Raw genomic sequence first — 18,612 nt, forward strand, 5'->3', positions numbered from 1 at the left:
TCGAACCTACTCTGTGGGTATGGCCTCCTTTGTGGGAGTGGCTTGCCGCCCATGTGACCGGATGGGAGTGGCTTGCCGCCCATGTGACCGGATATGAAGATGCCGACGACACTTGTCAGAACCACCTTAAATGACCTCACACACAGCACTGGCATGCATAAGAATAGGATGTAAACTTGTTTTTTAAAAGGCATCTTTGGTTTGCATTAAAACAACTTCAACACACGCAATGTTCCGATTGCACCACAAACGCAGTAGTCATCCTTACCTTTCACAGAGGCACTGAGTTTTGTAAATAGGAGCATGATAGTGTAGAATAATCATATCCAAGGACCAGTGGTGGGTTTCAAAAAATGTTTTTGGAACCTCTTCTGTAGGTGTGGCCTGCTTTCCGGGTCCACTGGTGGAACCTCTTCTTACCGGTTCTGTAGATTTGACGAACCGGTTCTACCGAATAGGTGCGAACTGGTAGGAACCCACCTCTGTCCTGGATCCTATGTGTGAATTAAATTCAAGAACCAGAAGGATGAGCAGAATCAGCAACTGTGCAAGAAGAGAATCAGATGTCTAGATCCAGTGGTGTCATGGAACAATACAGAGAATCAGTTAGGAAGAAAAGAAGATGCTTGCAGCTGACACTGGGGAAGCAACCCTCTTCCCAAGTATGAGGACTTCCAAAAAAAGAGTGTGAAACATGACAAACTTGTCAAGAGATCCAAGCCCGCAAGATGAGAAAATAAACGAAATATAACAAAATAACAGTGTTGGAAAGGACTTTAGAGGTCTTCTAATCCAACTGCCTTACCTGGCAGGAAACCATTTCAGACAATCCTTTTTTTAAAACCTCCATTGTTGGCGCACCTACAACCTCTGGAGGCAAGTTGTTCTACCGATCAGTTGTTCTGTTAGGAAATTTCTCCTTAGTCCTAAGTTGCTCCTCTCCTTAATTAATTCCCATCCATTGCTTCATGTCCTGCCTTCAGGAGCTTGGGGTAATAGGTTGTGTTGTGGCCCGGCAGGTGCCGTTGGAGCTGCTGCCAGACTCCGACAGCGAGGGGGTCTTATGGGTCGGCCTTGGAGGAGGTGGAAGATCCTGGACAGGGTGTCGACTCCGAGCAGGGCGAGGAGAGACTGGTTGGCCACCAGGTGGCAGCAGAGCATTGGATCAAAGGGAATGTTCAGGAAAACATTTGGGAGTTGTTTCAGGATGCACGCAGGCGAAGGGCTACTCAACGTAAAGAACAACTGCGTAATTGTAGGAGATGATTGCGATTAGCTGATGCTGATTAAGATCCTCTCCTGAGTATAAAAGAGACTGTTTGTGCTGCCACGCCCTGGTTGCAGGAGTCAACGTTCTCGTTCACGTTCATGAATTAACAGAAACCAACTTGGAGAAGTAAGAAGCCTGTTTGCATTGCCTAGGTTTGTGAGACTTACTGCCAGCGTGCTTATCTGTGTTTATTTTGGGCTTGCAGCCAAAAAGAGTCTGGACTGATTAAAACATTCTTTTGTACGTCTGTTTTGGCTTTCGTTCCTGACGGAGAAGGGGGGGGGTTCAAAACAGATTGACTCCTCTTCTTTACGGCAAACCCTTGGATATTGGAACACATCATGGAGACCAAAACTGGATGCACTATTCCAAGTGTGGTCTTGGAACATACATACAAGCATATACATACAGAGTTCTCTTAGATCTGGATTCTTTTTTTTTCATACCTGAAGACAAATCTTTAGAATTTGCTCTCATTACAATAAGCCTCAAGCTTTTTCATGATTAAATGCAGGTGGCAAAGAAATATGAACAGTGACTTTTTCTTTTCCTCTTTTCCCCCCTTTTAATCCCTTTAAAATTGCTTTCCTGCAATTCTTTTATCTTTAATGTAGCCTTCAAGTCTCTGCCTTCCCCCTTCAGTTAGGAAGTCTCTCTCCCCCACTCCATCCCTCCGTCCTCTCTCCATGCAAGGGGAGGGGGGAGATACTTGCTTTTCCAATTAAATGTTGTAATAGTTGGCTCCTTTCTTGCCAGACCTTGGATTTTTGCTGAGGTTAAGGGGGTGTGCAGCAGAGGCGGGGGACAGGAAGAGTCTTTCTCAGGTGTTTCAGATCAGTCTGTTTTTATAAAAAGTAATTTAAGGCCCATCCTCAGGGCCGGATTTAGATGAAAAGAAGCCCTAGGCTATTCCACTTATGAGGCCCTTTCACCTCCCATTTTTAAGTTTGTAAATTACACGAGAGACAATAAAATACATCATTACTGTGATATATATCAATATATATATCAATATATATATATAGCTGGCCTCCCGACGGAGGGCGGCTCTGCTCTGCGGCAAAGGCAGCGAGGCCAGCCGCCTCCCCTGCTGCGCTCAGCTGCCCGGCTCGGCCCCCTCGCCCTCACCTGCCTGGCCGCTGGTGGGCTCCGCGTCGACGGGGCGGCTACTGGGAGTGGCCGCGCCTCTCGCCCGACCGCCAATGCCGGGAACGTGGGCGGGCTCCCCAACTGCCGCGGCGCTGGAACGATCTTAACCAATACATTTTTTATGTTTGTTTATTAGTCATATGCGTAGAATTTCTCCTTATTTTCGGTTCAGTGTTTTAGTGTTCACTGTTTTTAGAATAGCGTAATTTTAATTTTGCTAACAATTTGAATGTAGGCCCCTCTTGATCTTGAGGCCCTAGGCTGAAGCCTAGTTAGCCTATAGGAAAATCCGGCCCTGCCCATCCTAACAGGCTCATTTCTTTCATTGCAGATGTAACTCTAGCTGAATTGCCCTTGAGTCGAGCCATCCTTCTCCCTCACTCCACATACCCCAAAGCTACTCTTAAGAGGCCAAAGCTCAAATGTGGAACAAATACAGACCATGCACCGCCTCAGTGGTGAAATCTAAAAATTTTCCCTACTGGTTCTGTGGGCGTGGCTTGGCGGGCGTGGCTTGGTAGTCATGTGACCGGGTGGGCGTGCCCAAGTCAACATCACTTCTTTGCCCTTACGACCTACAAAATGAAAATATACCAATTATTTTCTACATCTAATACTTGAATAAGAATGAACAAAGTACACGAAACAAGAAGAGGTACACAAATACTTCCATAAGAGCAATAAAAGTGTTTTCTTCCATGCACCAATGATAATAATGACCTCCAAAAAGAAGATATACAAATTTAACCATTTAATACTTAAATAAGAATAAAAGACGTACACAAAACAATAAAAGAGGTACATAAATACTTATATAAGAGTGTTAGCCGTCTTCAAGGTGTTTCCACATCGATTTCTCATTGGTGCTCTCCTCACTTTCACTTTTCTTGATTCTCAGATTATCGGCTGAGCAATGGTGATCTCGTAACCACTTTCTCACTACAGGAATAAGGTCCCATTTTTGAAGAGGTGGGCCAGTAATATTGATGGTCATGAGGTTGGTTAAATTAGAATCCCACCACTGTTGTACTGCTAACATATGGATTTTGTGTTAACGTCACAATTAGGGCTACAGCACATGAGAAAAAACATATGACTCTGTGGTAATTCTGTAGGCTTAATGCAAACTGCATTTCCCCCCAAAGCTGTTTTTTTGGAAAAGGCAATTTGTTATTGATTCAGTTTCCAATGAGACCAAATGATAAATGGATCTGGGTAGAAATAATTCCTGTGTGGTTCTGCTCCTGTCCTGATTTTAATTGTGGCCGCTGTGTAACAACGACAAGGTGGCATGGGGAATGGAATCACAAAACAAAAGGCTTTCTCCAAACAGCATCTCTGCGAGGCGAGGCTCTTCTTTCCTGAAGCTGCAGAATTAAATCTGCTGAACTTCTGATGGCTGTGCTTCAAATTCCGTAGGAAAGGGCCTGTTTCAGCCTAAAACACTCTGCTGTTTTTCCTTATTTAGTCCGAATGTATATTGTGCTATTGGTATGTTTTTAAATGTTTCGTGCAAATGTGCATTCTCAAGGCCATTAAATTGAATTAATCTGTCACAAATCAGAAAGCACATGTTTTTACTTAGGAAAACTAGAAATGTTTTCCCGTGTCAGATCACTCCATCTATACAATATTTTTTTGCAAAAAATAATAATAATTAACTTAGACAAAGCAAGGATAGTCTGGAACATCTCTCTCTCTCTCTCTCTCTCTCTCTCTCTCTCTCTCTCTCTCTCTCTCTCTCTCTCTCTCTCTCTCTCTCTTACTCACTCTCACTCTCACTCTCACTCACTCTCTCTCTCTCTCTCTCCCTCCCTCCCTCCCTTCCTCCCTCCCTCTCTCTCTCTCTCTCTCTCTCTCACACACACACACACACCTCAGTAACCTTGATAGATTACTGTTGTGGCTCAGCAGGATCCTCTGGAGCTGCCACCAAACTCCGACAGCGAGGGGCCCTATGAGTCGGCCCTGGAGGATGTGGAGGACCTGGACAGGGTTCTGACTCCGAGCAGGGCGCAGAGAGACTAGTTGGCCACCAGGTGGTGCCTGAGCCTTGGATCAGTGGGGAGGAGACAAGAGAGAATGACACAGAAACCACCTGTGAGTTGTTCCGGGATGCACGCAGGCGAAGGGCTACTCGGCGTAAAGAACAACTGCGTAATTACAGGAGTTGATTACGAGCAGCTGTTGCTCATTAAGATCCTCTCCTGATTATAAAAGAGACTGCTTGTGCCACGCCCTTCTTGCAGAATTCAACGTTCACGTATTAAGAGAAACCAACTTGGAGAAGTAGGTTTGCTGTGAGAAGCCTGTTTGCAGTGCTACGTATGTTTATAGGACTTTTTGCCAGAGTGATTATCTCTTTGTTTATTTTGGGCTTGCAGCCAACAAGAGTCTGAACTGATTAAAACATTCTTTTGTACGTCTGTTTTGGCTTTCGTTCCTGGACGGAGAAGAGGGGGGTCAGAACAGATTATTACAGTAATATGTGAGAATAACTTTGAACATCATTCGGTAGAGCCGAGGTGGCCCAGTGGTTAAATGCAGCACTGCAGGCTACTTCAGCTGACTGCAGTTCTGCAGTTCGGCTGTTCAAATCTCACCGGCTCAAGGTTGACTCAGCCTTCCATCCTTCCGAGGTGGGTAAAATGAGGACCCGGATTGTTGTTGGGGGCGATATGCTGACTCTGTAAACCGCTTAGAGAGGGCTGAAAGCCCTATGAAGCGGTATATAAGTCTAACTGCTATTGCTAACTTCACTTAAGCTTTAAACCTGGACTACCTGACAGAAGAATGCAGAGGTAACAATGAAGATTTGCAGGAACAATAGGGGTAAATAAAAAAGAACCCAGAACTAAGAAAAGAGATGGCATGAAAAAGAAACAACAAGAAACTAATGCTAGAACTTTCCCCACTGATCAGTTAGAACTGAAGAAGCTTCTTGGATGAGAAGCAAAATGTTTTCAAAGAAAAAAAAACAAGGAAGTCCGGTTGCCTTTTGGAAAAAGCACCTTTGGGACAACTGTGCTGTGTGTTTTTGTCTGGGATCAGAACAACAGAAAGGGGAAGGAAGCCAAGGGCTTCAAGGCGCTAGTCGTCACTTATAAAGCCCTTCATGGTATTGGACCTGGGTACTTGAGAGACCGCCTGCTGCCAATTACCTCCACTAGACCGATTAGATCCCACAGATTAGGCCTCCTCTGAATTCCCATCTGCCGGCCAGTGTCGACTGGCGACTACCCGGAGGAGAGCCTTCTCTGTGGCTGCTCCGACCCTTTGGAACGAACTCCCCGTGGAGATTCGAACCCTCACCACCCTCCAGGCCTTCTGCAAAGCCCTTAAAACCTGGCTGTTCCGACAGGCCTGGGGCTAAAGAGCTGCTGCCCCCGTTTCAAATGGCATGACTGTTGTGTGTTTTTAAATTATGTATTGTTATGTTTCGTCTTTTATTTTTTGTCTGTACCCCCCTTTCTCTGATTTGATTTGTTAGCCGCCCTGAGTCCCCTCCGGGGAATAGGGCGGCATATAAATATAATAAAATGTAATGAAATGAAAAGGGCTTAAACAAATGGGATCATTTTTCCTGTTTTTTACTATTAACAGGGCAGTCAGGCTTGTAGATGGCACCTCTCTAGATTGGTTTTAATTTCATTTGGATTCCACTGTGTTGTGCATATCAATGTTAATCAACTCAGATTTCCTCATTGGCACTTCTTGAGTCTCTGAAATAAAATGAAGGTGAATGGCACAGGCTAGAAAGCATGATAGAACACAGAGTTGGAAGGGACCTTGGGGGTCTTCTAGTCCAGCCCCTTGCTCAAGCAGGAAACCCTATACCATTTCAGATAAATGATTGTCCAGTCTCTTTTTGAAAGCCTCCAGTGATGGCGCACCCACAACATTTGAAGCAGGAGACAATGAGTTCTGGTCCTGCTGTAGGAAGTTATCACCCAGCCCTCTCCCAGAAAAAATGAAATATCCTAGGAAATATTGAAAAGGCGGAATATTTCTCTGGACGTGAAAAGAAAGAAACATGTTTTAAAAGACAGAATAGCTCCCTGTAGCTTCCTGCCCATCCCCACTTTGTTAATGGGCCATTAAGAAGGCCAAGCTAGTCCACTTTACATAATAAAGACCTCTCCACTTCAGCTACAAGAAAGCATGATAATATTGGCCCAAACTGACCACATGGCATCTGAGAACTCAACCAAACCTGGATTCAAAACACAGCCTAGAGAGTTGCCCCTGCATGGCCCCATGGGAGTCTGACAACCAATCAGAATACATTTCTTACACAGGAACAGGAAACAGAGAGGTGGGACTAAACAGGGTATAAAAAGCCTAGCAAGCCCCTCCCTCAGCCCTTCTCTTCTTCTCCACCAACATTGAAGCATGTGATCACCTTTTCTGTTCAGGGCTCAAGCCATGTGGTCCTGTCCACCATTAAAATCATCTTTCCAAGCAGCCTTCATGTCTCCAGTGTCTTTTTCCCGACTTGGAGCCGAACCCAGAAGGACATTTCTTTCATTACTGCCTTAGCCATGAAAGCAACTGGGTGTCTTTGAGTGAATCTCTCTCTCTCTCTCTGTCTCAGCCCAACCCATCTCCCAGGGTTGTTTGTTGTGAAGAAAATGGGAGGAGGGAAGTGTGTTTGGATATGCTCGTTGCCTTGAGTTATTTGCAAAAATAATAAAGCCAGGATACAAACAAATAAGTGTAACCATCATTTGAACAAAAGGTGGTTTTCTGTCCTTTTACCCTGGAAAAACATTTTCTGTAGATTGGAATTCTGGCGAGTAGGAAGACTCTGGGACGATAGCATTGTTCTAATTAAAAACAGCAACGAAGACGGGTGGGGATTTTTTTTCATGCTTTCCAGACACCAGACCATGGCAGAGACTTCTGTAAATTAAATGAGGACTGGGAGAGCTTAATCAAAACAAATTGAAAGTGGCTAACAGCCCCCCCTTGCCTCCAGATTGGTTGGTTGATTAACCCTTTTATAATTTCACACTTAACTGACAGTGCTATTCCACTAAGGAGCAACCATATTGCAACACACTATTTTTAAACACATCTCACAGATAAATGTGACTGTGATAACACAGAGAAGCTAACTGAACATACATTAAGGTGACCAGATTTTAACATTGATAAAGCGGGACACCATTGACCGGGGGGGGGGGGTATCTTCATTAAAAAATTTGGTCTATATGGATTCTCTCCTCTCCTTCTGGCATGCACCCCACCGAAAGCGCTTTAATCAGTGGGGTGTGTGCTGGGAAGAATCTCTCCTCTCCTCCTGGCACACACCCCACTGCCTAAAGCACTTCCTTTCGCCCGCCCGATCTCTGCTGCGGGCGAAAGAAAGCACTTTAATCAGTGGGGTGCTTCCTTTTGCCCGCCCGAGCTCTGCTGCGGGCTTTAATCAGTGATGGTGCTGGGGGAGAGGACTGCGTCGTGCATTCTTTCCCAAAATTGGGACTTTTTAAAAACGCCACGGGACGCGGGACAAATTGTTAGAAATCGGGACTGTCCCGCCAAAAGCGGGACGTCTGGTCATCTTAGCATACATGCACCCAAATATTTCAAGTCTTTGGAGATTTCAGCACAACGACTTTGAGAGAGCAATTCACCCTTGGTGCCAGAGCTGCTATATGCAACTACAAAGAGCATTCTCTGGAGTGATGGATGGTTTCCTAACTGGAAAGAGGGGTACAGAAAATCTCTTCATATGTGGGAAACCACATAGAGACAGACTGCTTTTGTTGAGAGTCAGGTTGGGTCTTGCTAAGCTGCGATGATATGCTGAACAAGTAACAGTTAATAGATTCACGCGGTATGCCAACCATAAACCGTGAATGAGAAACTCCACAAGCCAAAATGAAATAAGCCATTGGTGTTTAAGCACAGAGGGGAATTTTATTTGGTTCCTCGGCCCCGTGGTGGAGTTCTCAAATACCCAGCCTTTGCTGGCTGTTTAACATAATGCTGAACCTATAAACTGAGCAAAATGTAACGGTCTGTCCAGCTATATTCTCCTGTGTAAGGATTCTGAAGCAGGCCTCTTGAGAGGTTCAGATTTTGTTCCAAGGCAAGGCATTAAATTCCCCGTGCATACATTAAACTGACATTTTTCAAATCATCCTTCCTTGTCTGTGAATGACTATGTGTGAGAAGTTCAATTAAAATCTCCATGAAGATCCAAAGCCTGAAGGAATGGCACCACCTGGTGGCTTTAGTAGGAATGACACAGAGCATTTTTCTTCCCTTTAGTGCTGTGAGCGATCTTTATACATCGACGGATACATTTGAAATTGTGACAAGATACCATGACCATTCTGATCAAATGGCTACTGTGGGGGGAAATCAGTGGTGGGATTCAGCCAGTTCGCATCACTTCTGGAGAACCGGTTGTTAACTTTCTGAGCAGTTTGGCAAACTGGTTGTTGGAAGAAATCCAATTAGGGCAGAGATCCGGTTGTTCAATCACTTGAATCCCACCACTGGGGGAAATGGGCATGCACAAATAGCTGCCATGAAGGGTGTGACCAGTCATGGGACACCATGTATCAGAAGTCAAACCTGTTATTGGTTGCATCTCTACCCACTCCTCGCACCCCCCCCCACCCCAGAAGCTTTCCATCAATCCACCGTATCCTGATATTTTTCTTCTGCTTAAAGGGACATGTTTCTAAATAGTCACTCAATCTGGAGTTATGTTCCTTCCAGAATCATTATCATAAATGGATTGTGCTAAGCCACATTATAATTATAAAGACTATGCAAGGTGAGTCTCAAAAATGTCCCTGAACAGCTTTTATAGATCATGTTATAGAAATTTCAGAAACTGCAAACTGCATATGTGCAGCTTTAAAGTTTTGTCTGATTTAATTGATTTGGTGATAAATTGCATCGGAATGATTTTTCTGGAAAAGTACAGGGATTCAAACAATGTGTTAAGCACACCTGGAGTTGTTGTTTTCTCTCGTTTAGGTTTTGACTGTCTTAAATCCCAAGATTTTTAATGAATCTCTCCTCCCACTCTTTCTCTCTCCTCTCATTTGTGTTATAAATGGCCTTGCTGACACATTTCAGAACTGTTCCCTCTGTGGGAAATCAACCTGAATTTAACACATCTGGGTTTTTAATGAAAACCAACACCAAGCATCTACATATAATTAATTAGGCACGATAGTTTTTGCGGTTTCCCCTTTACCTCTTAATGTGAAAAACAGAATTCATTTTCTTCTCCCGTAAAAAAAAAAATGTCAACAGTTTGTGCTGGGGTTAGTTGGCTAAAACATCTGTTGGAGGGATCCTAACCCGAACTGGAAGGACAATTGAAATTTGTGGGCCATTTTCAACAAACAAGAATTAGATTTTTTTCCAACTCTAATGCCAGATAGTGTATGTGAATTTCTCAATGCTTTAGAAATTAGAAGGACAATGAAAATGATTATTGAATACTTTGATGACTGAAGATGTTTTTACCGCCAGAAGCTTAACTCTCAAGTACGTGGAAAAGGGCTTTTCCCCTGTGGCTCCAGACTATGGAATGTAGTCTACTTGGATGGTGCTCTGTGATTGTAATAAAGATTGGATTTGACTCCCCTCCTTCATCATTTGGGGAAATGATGAAAATTCATCTTTTTCTCCAGACTTTTAATTGTTGGAGGGTGATTTTTTTTCTTTCCAATGGAACTAATTTGCTTTTCTTTGGGTTTTAATTGTATTGAGTTTATTATTAATGTTTTATCATCCATATTATTAATTACTGCTGCTTTGAGTTGTAGGAGGTTATCACCCAGCCCTCTCCCAGAAAAATGAAATATCCTAGGAAATATTGAAAAGGCAGAATATTTCTCTGGATGTGAAAAGAAAGAAACATGTTTTAAAAGACAGAATAGCTGCCTGTAGCTTCCTGCCCATCCCCCTAGTCCCCTAGCTAGTCCACTTTACATAATAAAGACTTCTCCACTTCAGCTACAGGAAAGCATGATAATATTGGCCCAAACTGACCACATGGCATCTGAGAACTCAACTAAACCTGGATTGAAAACACAGCCCAGAGAGCTGCCCCTGCATGGCCCCATGGGAGTCTGACAACCAATCAGAATACATTTCTTGCACAGGAACAGGAAACAGAGAGGTGGGACTGAACAGGTTATAAAAAGCCTAGCAAGCCCCTCCTTCAGCCCTTCTCTTCTTCTCCACCAACATTGAAGCATGTGATCCCCTTTTCTGTTCAGGACTCAAGCCATGTGATCCTGTCCAACAATAAACCATCTTTCCAAGCAGCCTCCATGTCTCCAGTGTCTTTTTCCACACTTGGAGCCGAACCCAGAAGGACATTTCTTTCATTAGAGTATAGGCAAGGAGAAAATTGGATAGAAAAGGTAGATATGGAATTTGTCAGAGTTATGTTTGGGATGTTTGCCTATTGCAAAATAGAACTTATTTAGTTATGATACCTAAAAATAGGATTTTACATATTTAACTTAACAAAGGAAATTCACATGAGGGATTCATTTCACTGAAATGCTGATTGTTTCCATTTCCCCATCAACATTTAAAAGTTTGGCTATGCTGAAGCTATCCTGGAACTATCTTCTGTTTCATAACAATCCTTTAAATAATGACAGAAGAGACACAAATTGGATTAATGCAAAATCTAAGATACTGAAAACCTATAGATGGAATAGAAATACTACCGGTATATCTGAACTACAGGAATGCAGATGATTGCAAAGAGTTAGCAGAATATATGCTCCAGTAAGAATGGACAAATGGAAATTATTGAGGAACTGAAGAATGGACAAATGGAAATTATTGAGGAACTGATATATTGTGATAGAAAATGCATCTCTGGGACAGTTTTGTCTGTCTTTTTTTAATGAGGGGAGGGGAAATGAGTGAAAGCAGCTTTTCAGTAGAAATCAAGCTGAAGGAGAAAGTCATTCAATTAGAGGAAAACAGAACAGAGCAGAACTGATGAGAGGAATACAGAGAAAGTCTCTTGCTTTGTATAGCTAATTTTAATGTTTTTAGAAATCAGATTAGTGGGTGCAAGAAGTTGATGCTTCTGAAGCTGCAGCTCCAGGGGTGGGTTCCTGCCAGTTCTAACCTCTTCTATAGAAGAGGTTCCACAAATCTACAATGCCGTTTAGAACCGGTTCCAGCTCCCCCCCCCCCGTCCGTCCGTCCGCACATCATCAAGATGAAGAGCCAGAGGAGGAATTCTGGGAGTTGAAGTCCACAAGTCTTAAAGCTGTCAAGTTTGAACACCCCTGGGGCTTTTTTTCTAAAGGGTTAGGGGTGCGAGGGTCTTGTAACTTGACAGCTTTAAGACTTGCACGCTTCAATGCCAGAGTTTCTGAGCCAATGTTTTGGTTGCTAAGCAAGAGCGTTGTTAAGTGAGTTTCACCACATTTACAAGTTGGCCACGCCCACCCAGTCACATGGCCGGCAAGCCACTCCCACAAAGCAGGCCACACTTAACAGAAGAGGTTCTAAAAAATGTTGAAACCCACCACTGTGCAGCTCTAACAAGAAAATTAATCTTTCAGTTCTTCCTTTCAAAATATAGTGGGATACATGTAATCTCTGAAACCACTAGGTGAGATCATCCGTGGTTTTGGGGGTACGGTACCATCAATATGCTGATGATACCCAACTTTTCATCTCTACCCCAAACCACCCAAATGATGCCCTCGACGTGATGTCCCGATGCCTGGAGGTTGTGCGGATCTGGATGGGGAGGAACAGGCTCAAGCTCAGTCCCTCCAAGACGGAGTGGCTGTGTTTTCCGTCATCCCGATTTGTGCATCTTGTTCCATCTTTGATGATAGGGGGAGAAATTTTAGCCCCCTCAGAGAGGGCCCACAATCTGGGCGTCCTCCTGGATACGCGGCTTAGTTTAAAAGAACACCTGACGGCCGTGACCAGGGGGGCCTTTTACCAGGTTCGCCTGGTACGTCAGTTGCTCCCCTTCCTGGATCGGGATGCTCTGTGCACAGTCACTCATGCCCTCATCCTTTCTCGCCTGGACTACTGTAACACTCTCTACATGGGGCTGCCCTTGAAGAGCACCCGGAGGCTTCAACTTGTCCAGAATGCGGCTGCGCGGGTTATCGTGGGGGCATCTAGGTGCTCCCATGTTACACCCCTTTTAGGCGGCCTGCGCTGGTTGCCGGTTGTCTTCCGGGTGCGATTCAAGGTACTAATTATGACCTTTAAAGCGCTCCATGGCTTAGGCCCAGGGTACCTGCGAGACCACCTACTGCCACCGGTAGCCTCCCACCGTCCAGTGCGATCCCACAGAGTTGGCCTCCTCAGGGTGCCTTCGGCCAGACAGTGTCGACTAGCGACCCCCAGGGGGAGAGCCTTCTCTGTGGGAGCGCCTTCCCTCTGGAATGAGCTGCCCCCAGAGCTTCGCATAATCCCCGACCTCCGGTCCTTCCGACGCGCCCTAAAAAGTTGGCTTTTCCAGCAAGCCAGCCTGGCCTGAACAAAACAAATCAAATTATTGATTATTGTTAATTTTAATTTTAATTCTTTTTTAAAAAAATGTGTCATTGTTAATTTTAATTGGGTTTGGGGATATCCTATTTAATTTCTTTTTAACTTTTGTAGTATGTGTTTCTTTTAATGTTGTACGCCGCCCTGAGTCCTTGGGAGAAGGGCGGCATATAAATCGAATAAACCTCAACCATTTTGCATTGATGAATACTAAATGGAATTGGAAAGTGTTCATGAATGTCAATTTATTAAATTATGTTGTGTGCATTATGGTAGGAATCCATGGACCAAGGTTTTTTTTTTCTTCATATCCAACACTTTTGTTGCATATCACTACCTTCCATGGGGAAACCTGGAGCAGAGAAAAGATTAGTTTAGTTTCTTCAAATGGAATGCCGATAGAGACACCACTGCAGGACAGTCATCACCATTCTCAATCTGGTGCCACCATTATAAGACACATAAAAAAGTATCAGGATCTTTTTCACTTTCCCCATCTAGAGACTATGCATTCAATGTATCCTGAAGGGCTGTTTTGTAAATGCTCAATGAAACACCACTTTTGTTATGGTGGCGCTGACCAGTAGGGGACACAATTCAGTATGCCATTGTCATACTGGTGAGACTGGGGATGGGGGGAAACATTGGTGATAGACAAATCTAAGAGGCTGTGTAGGAAGTTATCACCCAGCCCTCTGCCAGAAAAATGAAATATCCTAGGAAATATTGAAAAGGCAGAATATTTCTCTGGATGTGAAAAGGAAGAAACTTGTTTTAAAAGACAGAATAGCTGCCTGTAGCTTCCTGCCCATCCCCACTTTGTCAATGGGCCGTTAAGAAGGCCAAGCTAGTCCACTTTACATAATAAAGGCTTCTCCACTTCAGCTACAGGAAAGCATGATAATATTGGCCCCAACTGACCACATGGCATCTGAGAACTCAACCAAACCTGGATTCAAAACACAACCTAGAGAGTTGCCCCTGCAATACCCCATGGGAGTCTGACAACCAATCAGAATACCTTTCTTACACAGGAATAGGAAACAGAGAGGTGGGACTGAACAGGTTATAAAAAGCCTAGCAAGCCCCTCCCTCAGCCCTTCTCTTCTTCTCCACCAACATTGAAGCATGCGATCACCTTTTCTATTCAGGGCTCAAGCCATGTGATCCTGTCCAACAATAAACCATCTTTCCAAGCAGCCTCCATGTCATCTCCAGTGTCTTTTTCCCCACTTGGAGCTGAACCCAGAAGGACATTTCTTTCATCAGTTGCATGCAGAACTACTGAATTATCATCTTGCAGATAATCAGGAATTGGGTAGCATCTTTTCCAGATAAATAGTTTTATTAAAAGGCATAAGTGTTTATAAGCTGCAATACGTTTCATCAAAAAGCCATTCTGTGCATCTAATGAACTAAGTTGCATCTCATCAAAGCTTTTTTCTTTTGATAAAACGTGTTAGTTGGAAACGTGCCACCAGATTTTTTAAAATCACTATAGACTAACACAGCTCTCCTCCTACAAAGTGTTTTTGCAGATGTACTTCCATTTATTATCAGTCAAATCTATTTTTGTTAAGTTTTGTTTTAAAACTAGAAATAACTTTTTAAGCTCCAAATAGTAACACTAGTTTTAATGCAGGTTAGCTTCTTTGCCCACTTGACTTTATACCTGTTGCATTTCCTTTGATTACTATTATTTTTATTTTATTTTCTGTTTAGGTTATGCTGTTATTACAATCTGCAATAAGTAAACTTATTACTTCCTTACAAATTTGCATAGCCAGTGGATCTTCAATAAAATAGGTAAACCTCTGAATGAACAATAGGATTGCAATTCCTTTAAAAGACCACAAAACTTCAAAGTTTTCTTGTATCTGGTATTAAAAGATGACTTTTGCTAGTTTAATCTGTATCAATCTGCCTCACTCTGAAATTGGTATGAGAAATTCCATGTATGCAAACATCTTGGTGTTAAAAAAATTTTTTTCCCATCAATGGCCCTACTTCTGTGAAATGCTTTACATTAAGGATGGAAAGGATAACTTAAGGCCATTAAAAATGTTTCCCAAACTAATTTGTCCTTTATTGCTTCCTGGTTTATTTATTTATTTGTTTGTTTGTTTGTTTGTCTTGTATGCCGCCCACTCCCGGAGGATTCCGGGCGGCTCACAAAAGACAAGGGAAAGGGGGAAAACGAGACAAAGACAACATATTAAAAACAAAACCAACATTCACAATTTCCATGGAGGTAGATGCTTCTCAGCTCCCCCCAGCCTGCTGGAACAGCCAGGACTTGGTGGCTTTGCGGAAGGCCGGGAGGGTAGTAAGGGTCCGGATCTCGACAGGGAGCTCGTTCCAGAGGGCCGGAGCTGCAACAGAGAAGGCTCTCCCCCGGGGAGTCACCAGCCGACATTGGCTGGCAGATGGAATCCGGAGGAGACCTAGCCTGTGCGATCTAATTGGTCTGAGAGAGGTAATCGGCAGGAGGCGGTCTCTCAGGTACCAAGGTCCGATGCCATGTAGGGCTTTATAGGTAGCGACCAGCACCTTGAAGCGGATTCGGAGACTAATAGGTAGCCAGTGCAGCTCGCGGAGGATAGGTGTAACGTGGGTGTACCTTGGTGCACCCACAATCGCTCGCGCGGCTGCATTCTGGACTAATTGGAGTCTTCGAACACTCTTCAAGGGCAGCCCCATGTAGAGCGCATCACAATAATCCAGTCTTGAGGTCACGAGGGCGTGAGTGACTGTCTGAAGGGCCTCCCGATCCAGGTAGGGTCGCAATTGGTGCACCAGGCGGACCTGGGCAAAGGTCCCCCTGGTCACAGCCAACAGATGGTGTTCTAGAGTCAGCTGTGGGTCCAGGAGGACTCCCGAATTGCGAACCCTCTCTGAGGGGCGTATAATTTCTCCCCCCCCAGCCTGAGAGATGGAACAGTTAGACAATCTTTGGGAGGGAACATCAGAAGCCACTCAGTCTGGTTTAAAAAAAACAACAAGTCTCGCTGGATAATTAGGAGAGAGATTCCCATTAAAGTTGGCCTGTAATGTTTTTAACTGGATAAATAAGATAAATAAGAGTAGAGTAGACAAACTATTGAATTAAAGCATCGCCATTTCATAATTTCAGCAGTTAAAAAAGATGCCAATGAGGATTCTGCTCAGATTGCCTTTTTGGGGGGGAGAAGGGCAGTCAATGCCCTATTCAGCAGTGTCCCAGGCAGGGAACAGAGTTTTGCTGCAACCACCTTCTGCGTCAGAAAATAAGCCTCCAGCCAAGAATTTCAGCTCCCTGAAAACTGCAAATTCTGGTTAAGAGCTCTTGAACAGTTCAGCCTTTGTCTGGAAAGAGGAAGCCCGTGCCTAACCAAACGATGACTCCATTCACATGATGTATTTGCACACCGTTACATGAGCTACCGTTGTGATTCTATTTTAAGTGCTGAGTTCTAATGCAGAGGAATGACGGTTTTTTGTTTTTTTTTCAAATTCTCCGCCCTTTCAAAAATATTCCAATTCATTAACTGCAGAGTAAGATACAAATTATTATTTATTTTTTTAAAAAAAGAAAAGTCTAGGACAGTGGTTCCCAAACTTGGCAACTTTAAGACTTGTCGACTTCAACTCCCAGAATTCTCCAGCCAGCAGAGCTGTAAACCACTTAGAGAGGGCTGAAAGCCCTATGAAGCGGTATATAAGTCTAACTGCTATTGCTATTGCTATCTTGATCGGAGGGTGGGGGGGAAGGAGCTGGAACCGGTTCTAAACGGCACTGTAGATTTGTGGAACCTCTTCTATAGAAGAGCTTAGAACTGGCAGGAACCCACCCCTGCCCTGTACTGAATTACTTCAGAGAAGAGTGTCTTCTTCTCTTTCTGAAGATGTACGCTGCAAAGCAGGAATTTTAAAGAAGGGGAACAATGATCTGCCGTAGGGCACTTGGAGAGTGGGACAAAACCATGATTGCAAGACAAACCCGTTTTAACCACAACCCACCAGCCATATCTTAGTCAAATGAGCCTTCGAGTTTTAATACATTGTTATAATCCAGAAAACTGCGTTGAGCGAACCATGGACAGTAGGACTTGAAACAAAGCTTGCACCTGTGCATGATATGGAATCCTGATCAGGTAAACTGTTAGAATCCAAAACGGGCCCCCAATCTTGGCAACTTTGGGATTCTGGGAGTTGAAGTCCACAAGTCTTAAAAGTTGCCAAGTTTGAAGTTTGAAGAACTCTGACCTAAAACGTTGCCAACCTGGTTTTACAGGATAACACGCTGGCGTATATTGCTTAATATTTGTTCAAGGAGGCGTGCTGTATATATTCTATTGCTCGGGGCAGTTAAGCAGAATCAGTACTAGTGTACCTAAAAGACAAATCCACCGCCGTGTGAGATTCGCCTTCAGCCACCCAGCCGACAATCCAACAGAGAGTGGAACTGTCAGGTAATTCCAATAGGGAATAGCTTCATAGGTTTTGATGGGTGTATTGTGGTCGTGAGGTATATAGCAATAGTATAGTAAAGCTGGTGAGGCTTCCAAAGCAAATTTCCTTCCTAGCCTTTTCTTTGGAGACTTAAATTGAATAGCAGCAGCAATAGCAGTTAGACTTATATACTGCTTCATAGGGCTTTCAGCCCTCTCTAAGCGGTTTACAGAGTCAGCATATCGCCCCCAACAACAATCTGGGTCCTCATTTTACCCACCTTGGAAGGATGGAAGGCTGAGTCAACCTTGAGCCGGTGAGATTAGAACCGCTGAACTGCAGATAACAGTCAGCTGAAGTGGCCTGCAGTACTGCACCCTAACCACTGCGCCACCTCGGCTCATGAATGTGGGAGGTGGTTTCAATCGCCGCCACTTTTTCTGCCTTTGCTTCCCCCCCTCCCCCCATGAAGCATATAGGAGTAGCTAGCCGGGAAATACGGAATGCTGGAGTTTTCTTGATTTTTTATTTTTAAATCGCACTGCTCCAAATGGATCATGTGCCAAGATTAAAAATACGATATTCCTACAAGACGGTTCCTACGACGGCTATCGTAGAAACAACCCAGTGGTGGGTTTCAAATTTTTTTAGAACCTCTTCTGTAGGTGTGGCCTGCTTTGTGGGAGTGGCTTGCCAGCCATGTGACCGGGTGGGCGTGTCCAACTAGTAAAATGTGGTGAAAATCACTTAACAACGTTCTTGCTTAGCAACCAAAATATTGGCTCAGAAACTCTGGCATTTGAAGCACGCAAGTCTTAAAGCTGTCAAGTTACAAGATCCTTGTACCCCTAACCCTTTAGAAAAAAAACCCCAGGGGTGTTCAAACTTGACAGCTTTAAGACTTGTGGACTTCAACTCCCAGAATTCCTCCTCCAGTCATGTTGGCTCAGGAATTCTGGCATTTGAAGCACGCAAGTCTTAAAGCTGTCAAGTTACAAGATCCTTGTACCCCTAACCCTTTAGAAAAAAAACCCAGGGGTGTTCAAACTTGACAGTTTTAAGACCTGTGGACTTCAACTCCCAGAATTCCTCCTCCAGTCATGTTGGCTCAGGAACTCTGGCATTGAAGTGTGCAAGTCTTAAAGCTGTCAAGTTACAAGATCCTTGCACCCCTAACCCTTTAGAAAAAAAACCCAGGGGTGTTCAAACTTGACAGCTTTAAGACTTGTGGACTTCAACTC

The 18,612-nt window shown here is 43.9% G+C and overlaps 1 protein-coding gene and 1 long non-coding RNA gene across 2 annotated transcripts in view; one reads left to right on the plus strand and one right to left on the minus strand.

Moving 5' to 3' along the window:
• Positions 1-12,728, minus strand: part of LOC148043371 (uncharacterized) — a 481,921-nt gene extending 469,193 nt beyond the window's left edge. The window contains exon 1 of the long non-coding RNA XR_015698237.1: positions 12,699-12,728. This is a non-coding gene — a long non-coding RNA (uncharacterized LOC148043371). The remainder of the gene's footprint in view (positions 1-12,698) is intronic.
• The window catches only part of RALGPS2 (Ral GEF with PH domain and SH3 binding motif 2), a 128,627-nt gene extending 113,703 nt beyond the window's left edge, over positions 1-14,924 (plus strand). The window contains exon 20 of the mRNA XM_087726827.1: positions 14,663-14,924. Within this exon, the coding sequence (XP_087582953.1) occupies positions 14,663-14,746 (84 nt within the window). The 3' untranslated portion in view covers positions 14,747-14,924. The remainder of the gene's footprint in view (positions 1-14,662) is intronic.
• Positions 14,925-18,612: the final 3,688 nt, after the last annotated feature.

This window comes from Thamnophis sirtalis, unplaced genomic scaffold (assembly GCF_051295495.1).
Source record: "Thamnophis sirtalis isolate CommonGarterSnake01/CBP01778 unplaced genomic scaffold, rThaSir2_p1.2 scaffold_12, whole genome shotgun sequence".
Taxonomy (NCBI): Eukaryota; Metazoa; Chordata; class Lepidosauria; order Squamata; family Natricidae; genus Thamnophis; species Thamnophis sirtalis.